An 8,188-nucleotide genomic window follows, 5' to 3' on the forward strand; every position below is an offset into this window, starting at 1 on the left:
ATCAGATAACCATGCCAATCCAATTAACGTTATAACGCCTAATGCTCCTGAAAATATCTAATATTTACACATTTGCCTGAGAAAGGAATGATGGGGGTAGTTACATTACTGTTACTATTTTCCATTACATGCCCTTCCATAACATAAGCTGACGTTAAATCTAACAGATAGAGCTAGCTATTTATTGATTAGCAAACCATGTTATGCCATACCAGTCAACACTGGGATGTAAAAATATGGGACAGCAATTAGCTTTAAAAAGAAGACATAGCAAACATTAGAAAATATTATCAATAGCATCAAATATTTTGCCTATTAAAATCAATGGCCTATACAGAAAATAAATCAAGTTATAAAATCCCATTCACTTTTTACTGTATTTAAATATTGATTAGCATTACTACAGTTATTTAGTGAAGAGCAGCAATCTCTCATTTTGTTTTTTGATAACAGAGGTGTAACTGTAAGAATGCACAGATCTATAGGCTAATGAAAGCATTAGTTTAGTAACTGTTTGTGCTCATTTAAGAAAAAAAAATGTTGGGTTTAAAATAATACAAGCAGAACAAACATGTTTACATATTATTAAATGTATGTGACTGTTTAAACACACCTAAATCCCCCAAGTATGCCAAACTTTCGCTCCTCTTTAAATTGCGTGTACAGAAGCGGAACAGTTTATCATACAGACAGAGCACGTCCAGTAGTCAGACTGCATGCATACACTGATTTAGGGGTTGCGTCGATCGACGCACAGCTTTAAGGGGAAAAAGTGAATGCAGACATTTTTATAAACGTGCTTTCAAGCCAAACTAAAGCGAAAGCACAATTCTCTTGAACAGCTCTTGCAATTATATAACATTTGAGATCATAGAAAGTTTAAACATACGGGGCAACTACGGGGAAATACTTAAACGTGACGAGTATGTGTCAAGCTAATTAATGGCAATATCGATCAGGGATACAGTAAAACAATCATCTTTGTTGTATCATTACCTCTGTCTTTGTCGTGTTTTTCCTCATCTTCTTTTCTTTTTTTGCCTCCCCTGCGCACTAGACAGCTTGGGATGTTTTGACATCTTGAGCATGTTGACCCATCAAAAAAAAAATGAACACCGTAGCAGGTACAGTCTAATTATTTGGAGGGGGCATCTTAGGCGAGTAGATTTTATTATTATTATACTACTACTACTTAGTAGGCTATGCACTATGCAGTTAAATTAATGTGGGCTTATTCTTTTCTGAAGTCATACCAACTTGTTTTGAGTATAGTGGAAGTTACTTTTTTTTTCTTCCCCCATTTCTGGCGCCCCCCCTGTGCGTACTGCGCCCTTAGCATTTGCCTATACTGCCTATGCCACGGGCTGGCCCTGATACCCGACAATGTAGAAACTGTGTGGGAAGTTTCATCTGATTACAGATGCTTTCCTGAGTGTTTTGCCAATTCTCCTTAAATACCCAAAATGTCATAAATTCAAATTAATAAAAATATTTCAACGTTTTAACTGGGCATTTTACCCTCTGAGCCTAATACCATTCATTCATTCATTTTCTTGTCTTCTTAGTCTCTTTATTAATCTTGGGTTGCCACAGCGGAATGAACCGCCAACTTATCCAGCACATTTTTACACAGCAGATGCCCCTCCGGCCGCAACCCATCTCTGGGAAACATCCACACACAAATTTACACACACACTCATACACTATGGACAATTAAGCTTAACTAATTCACCTGTACCGCATGTCTTTGGACTGTGGGGCAAACCGGAGCACCCGGAGGAAACCCACACGAACACAGGGAGAACATGCAAACTCCTCACAGAAATGCCAACTAAGCCGAAAATCGAACCAGCGACTTTCTTGCTGTGAGGCAACAACACTACCTACTGCTTCCCCTTGCCTAATACCATCTGAGGAAAAAGACAAGACTTGACAAAAAATCTAATCCAGGACATCCTCTCCCATGAGGACAAAATTTATCCAAATCTGAGATCATCTATTTTGGTCTATGATACTGAGATAAAACTGAGATCACATTTACACTCACACTGAGACCTTTAAAATGATACCAAGCATGACAAGTTAAAATCTACAAATTCTGTAAATATACATACATCATCATTTCACTATTCATTAATTTTCTTTTCTTTTAGTACCTTTATTAATCTGGGGTCGCCATAGAGGAAAGAACCGCCATCTTCTCCACCATATGTTTTATGTAGCAGATGTCCTTCCAGCCACAACCCATCACTGGGAAACATCCATACACACTTATTCACACACATACGGACACTTTAGTTTACCTAATTCAATTGTACCGCATGTTTTTGGACTTGTGGGGGAAACCAGAGCACCCAGAGGAAACCCATGTGAACGCGGAGAGAGCATGCAAACTCACAGAAATGCCATCTAACCGAGCCAAGGCTCGAACCAGCATCCTTCTTGATGTGAGGCGACACCACTACCTACTGCGCCACCTCGTTACCCCTCATTTCACCGTATATACTTAAAATCTGGTAATTCCTGAGCAACTGCTCAATGACCCAGGCCGTATATATTTGGGCTGGACAAGAGGGCCTTAGGATGGGTGGTGGGTCAGCTATCCAGATGGATTTCTTGTGATCCTCTCAGAAGATTAATGAGTTTATTGTTTTATTGCATAGTAGTTCTCATCGTCTGATCTTAGAGAATTTCACAGCAGTTTTCAGCATTTGATATTATGGAAAAATATAACCATCCTTACAGATGCATAAGACTAAATTGCTACTTGATGCCAGATAAATACAGGCCCTGATCCTAATACAATAGAGCACCTACCTGTAAAATATTGAGGAATAGAAGTGCATCATGGTCTTCTTGGTAGATATAATTAGTGTCAATGATGTAGGATTCCAACCCTGAAGGGCATTTTAAGATGCCATAAAAGGCAGTACAAACCTTGTTCTGCTTCAAAGGTATCTGCTAGCATACTGTACATGTGAGCATGACAAAGAAGTCTGAGTTATTGCTGTTAATGGTGCTGGTGACACATGGCATCTGTGTACCCAATTTAGCACAAGTCTGCAGACTTCTTGGTCAGCCTGCCCTTCCTCTACTCTCTGAAGAAAGAAACATTAACATTGGGGCAATTTTCTCATTGCACAAAAGTGCTCTTTTGAAGAGCCATAATTTCACTTCCAAACCAAAGCAAACAACATGTGGCGGGTAAGTGTGATATGATGGCTAGACTCAAACATGACTCTGCTTATAGTAACTAAACTGCTTTTTTTACAGCTTGAACCTCCGTGAATTTAAATTTGTTCAAACACTAATTTTTGCCATTGAGGAGATTAATAACAGCTCTCTGTTGCCTGGTGCGTCACTGGGCTATAAAATATATGATTCCTGTGGCTCAGTAGCTCAAGCTATTTTCTCAGGCATGGCTTTGATGAACGGTTATGAAGAGACTTTGAGTGATACATCTTGTTCTACACCACCAGCTGTTCATGCTATTGTAGGAGAATCAAACTCATCTCCCACAATTGGCCTGGCATCAGTAGTTGGTCCATTTAGCTTACCTCTTGTAAGAATTCCTATTTTAATGCTCCTTTTGAATCTGTGGTATAACAGTTTATGAGAAACTTCTGCATCCCACTATGCAAATGTCTATTTAGTGGTGCATTAAAAATCAAAAGTCGTAATCATTTGATTAAATGAAGTTAATAATAAAATGTATTTATAGATTTTAATGAGACTATAGTAAACCAATATATATATATATATATATATATATATATATATATATATATATATATATATATATATATATATATATATATATATATATAGTAAAGGTTACTTAATTTATTTTATTTCGCAATTGAATTTATTTAAAACATTTTACTATGAAAATGTACGCTACCGGTCAAACATTTTACAATTTTTTAATGTTTTAAAATAAGCTTCTGCTCAGCTATGCTGCATTTATATAATTGGAAAATAAAGAATAAATTGTAAAATTGTGAAGTGTGACTGCACTATAAAATAATTGTTCAAAAGTAGTTTGTAGTTTAATTTAATATTTTATTCATGTGATTTTAATGATTAATTTTTAGTTTTATTGCTCTAGTCTTCAGTTACATGATCCTTCAGAAACCATTATAACAATAACTATTATTATTATTAATAATAGTAATGGTAATAGTAATAAAAGCATTAATGAGGAGTAATAATTTCATTTGAAATTATATACAATAAGAATTTAATTTCAATATTATATTTTAACGATATTACTGTATATTTTGTTAAAAGTTTTAGCAAGAAATAGCAACAAGAAAATCTGATACCAGCAGAAGGCTAATGTTCATATATGAAAAATTTTAATCTGATTAACAATACCAATAAATAAGTTTTTTCTTTTTCTTCAGGTCAGTCATTTTGCTACATGTTCATGCCTGAGTAACAGAAAAAGATTTCGAACCTTTTTTAGAACAATACCCAGCGATTATTACCAAAGCCGAGCACTGGCTCAACTTGTCAAACACTTTGGCTGGACCTGGGTTGGGACAGTCAGAAGCCGCAGTGACTATGGTAATAATGGCATTGCAACATTTGAGGAAGCAGCAAAACAAGAGGGGATTTGTATTGAATACTCAGAAGCTGTATTCAAAACAGATCCAGAAGTACAGTTTCTGAAGACAATAGAAGTAATAAAGAAGGCAACCACAAAGGTGGTGGTGGCGTTTATGGCATTTGGAGATTTTGTCCTCCTTTTGAAAGTAATGGCACAACAAAACATTACAGGGATACAGTGGATCGGTAGTGAGTCCTGGATAACATCGCGAAATCTTGCAGAAACAAAGGAATACCATTTTCTCTCTGGAGCTGTGGGTTTTGCTATTGCAAATTCCAAACCTGTTGGCCTACGAGAGTTCTTAATGAATGTGCACCCTGATAAAGAGCTAAACAATGAACTTTTAAAAGAATTTTGGGAAACTGTTTTTCTTTGCTCTTTCAGGAACAGCAGCAGTGGTGGATGTACTGGCTCAGAAAAACTGTCAGAGCTTCAGAATGAATACACTGATTTCTCAGAATTACGAATCGAAAATAAAGTATACACTGCTGTGTATGCTGTTGCACATTCTTTGCATAATGTTCTAAAAGGCTTCAAATTCTTCACCAACAGCAGCAAAAAGCAATTGCCCACACCACAGAAGGTATATTTACAGCAAAATAACGAAATTAACTAACAATGATTTCATGTATATTTTCTATCATTTTTTCTCCAGGTGTTGGAATATTTGAGAGATGTGAACTTCACTGTCAATACGAATGAGAATATCTTCTTTGATGCAAGTGGTGATCCAGTGGCAAGATACGACTTGGTGAACTGGCAGCCTACTAAGGATGGAAGTCTGCAGTTTAAACTTGTGGGCATCTATGACAGTTCACTGCCTTCAGAGCAACGTCTTCAAATCAATCAGGAATCCATGTTATGGGCAGGAAACAGTGGACAAGTACATCAATATTATATACATTAACAAACTGATGAAGGTTTGAATTATGAAAAAGACAACAATCAAACAACAGTCAGTAAAGTCAATATGACTGCAAATATACAGTAAACACTTATATTTTCACCACTTACAAAAATGGTTTTAAGTCAGCTATTTCTGCCTTTTGGTGATTAAGAAGAACTGTGGCAACATCTCCAAGAGACTTGAAGAAACCTAACTGTGTGGAGCACTGACTACTGTCTGATGCAAACAAAATGTCACTGGATTATTATAATTAGAATGTTTGTAAATGTAAACCGATATCCCTACTGACCAACAAAAGTTAGAAAAACTGACCTAAAGCAATTTTAGTTGTTGAAAATATAATATTCTAATAATTTTAGCTAACACTATATGAAATTTCTGTTGTGTAATACCTGTAACAAATCATTCCAACAATTGTCAAATAAATCAAGTGGAAGTGAATATCATTAACTAGGGGCTCAACTAAAAATGTATTTTGTTATAGTTGCCTGTGTCCGTGTGCAGTGAGAGCTGTCCCCCTGGAACAAGAAAAGCTGTGCAAAAAGGAAGACCCATCTGCTGTTATGACTGTATCCCATGCGCAGAGGGAGAAATCAGTAATTATACAGGTAAAATAGTAGTTGTGAGATACCTCTCATAAAAGTTTGGTGAAGTGTAAACCTAGGTCAAGTAATTTGAAATGTATTTTCTACTTGAATAATCTTATCTTGAAATTCTTTCACAGATTCTAGTGACTGTTTTCCTTGTGGTTTGGAGTACTGGTCAAATGAAAGCAAAGACAGATGTGTACTTAAAGTCATTGAATTCCTTTCCTATACAGAAATCATGGGTGTGGGGCTTTGTATTTTCTCCTTCATTGGGGTATTATTAACTGCAACGGTGTCTTTTCTGTTTTATTTTTATAAAGAAACACCTATTGTCAGGGCCAACAACTCAGAGTTGAGCTTCCTGCTGCTCTTCTCATTAACTCTGTGTTTTCTCTGTTCACTTACATTCATTGGTCGTCCCACTGACTGGTCCTGTATGTTGCGTCACACAGCATTTGGGATCACTTTTGTCCTCTGTATTTCCTGTGTTCTGGGGAAAACAATAGTGGTTTTAATGGCATTCAGGGCTACACTTCCAGGAAGTAATGTCATGAAATGGTTTGGGCCTCTTCAACAGAGACTTAGTGTAGTTTCTTTAACATTAATACAGGTGATCATCTGTGTTCTTTGGTTAACAATGTCTCCTCCTTTCCCATTTCTAAATTTGAGTTATTACAGAGAAAAGATCATCCTAGAATGTAACTTAGGTTCAGCTTTTGGTTTCTGGGCTGTTCTGGGTTATACTGGCCTGTTATCAACCTTGTGTTTTGTTTTAGCTTTTTTTGCTCGAAAACTCCCAGATAACTTCAATGAAGCCAAGTTCATCACTTTCAGCATGCTAATTTTCTGTGCTGTCTGGCTCACATTTATCCCAGCTTATGTCAGTGCTCCTGGAAAATATACTGTTGCTGTGCAATTATTTGCTATTTTAGCTTCTAGTTTTGGTTTACTATTTTGCATATTTGCCCCAAAATGTTACATTATTTTGCTAAAACCTGAAAAAAACACAAAGAAACAAATGATGGGAAAGTCCTAAAACTTGGCACCTTGATTCTTGATCCATAAATTTAAAATGAATTACCAAACCACCCCCAACCACCAACACACACATACAGTATGTATAAATACTGTTTATGTTATGTTTTTTAAAATATTTTTTTAAATTAGTATATTAGTTGTTGAGCAGAGATCAGGGTCCCATGATAAATAAGTAAATAAAAAACACCCATGAATGACAATAAACAGGAAATTAAATTAACAGAATTTTCAGCAGATTTTTGTATAAAGATATTTTAAACTGGGCCAGCCATGGCCTAACGGAATACCAAGGATTGTAGTAATAAAATTGCATTATAGCAGCACTCTCTTTCAGGATTATCTGAACCTTTAGTTCTGTTCTCCACAGGATGTGGCAGACTCTACGGTATAGGCCGGGTCAGCACTACGCACAGTGAAGTCTCAGTAACCATCTTGACAGCCATTTACTGGATCTGCATAATGTACTTCTTGATTAAAAATGACATTGACTTTTTACAGCTAACAACAAATGTTGATGTAGTTTAATGGCATTTACTAGTTCTAGCTTACCTCACTGATTTCCTACAATAGGATATGTACCAGAGATCCTCACCTGCCATCATGAGATGTATAGTAATGATAAAATAAATATTTGTCCACTGATTTGTGGTTTAAATGCTTTTTTATTAAAAAATTTTATAAGCAAAATTGCTTATTTAGCATATTTCCAGTTCAATTACTGTGTAGGAAGCGAAGTGAATCAGCACCAAGCTGTGCATCAGATTGCGCAATAGTTTGCAAACTGGGTTAAGCATGTGCCTTTTGCTTACTCAGTGTATGCTAACAATGTAATATTTTATTAAATGTTTTATACATTGTAGACATTTTTATTATATGTCCCCTAGAGCTAAAGATCTTTCTCGGGTTTAATTTCTATCATTTTAGACAGAGTCGGGCCGGGCTTGGCTTGCGCAGTAAATGAACAATCATGCGATGCATTTCGATTAGTGCGAGAAAGTAATTAAATCGTTTGTTACAACATGAAATTCCCTCCTTGCAAATGTA

At 36.1% G+C, this 8,188-nt stretch overlaps 1 protein-coding gene across 1 annotated transcript; it reads left to right on the plus strand.

Annotated features, from left to right (window-relative positions):
* The first annotated feature begins 1,045 nt into the window (after positions 1-1,045).
* On the plus strand, positions 1,046-7,897 carry olfcd1 (olfactory receptor C family, d1). Its single transcript, XM_087293262.1, has 6 exons — positions 1,046-3,204; positions 3,274-3,562; positions 4,407-5,195; positions 5,268-5,495; positions 6,004-6,127; positions 6,244-7,897. Exons 1-6 carry the CDS (start codon positions 2,984-2,986, stop codon positions 7,140-7,142), a joined length of 2,550 nt encoding a protein of 849 aa, XP_087149388.1. The 5' UTR covers positions 1,046-2,983; the 3' UTR covers positions 7,143-7,897.
* The last annotated feature ends 291 nt before the right edge of the window (positions 7,898-8,188 follow it).

The sequence above is a fragment of the Danio rerio genome, chromosome 18 (genome assembly GCF_052040795.2).
Source record: "Danio rerio strain M-AB ecotype USA chromosome 18, GRCz13ab, whole genome shotgun sequence".
Lineage (NCBI taxonomy): Eukaryota > Metazoa > Chordata > Actinopteri > Cypriniformes > Danionidae > Danio > Danio rerio.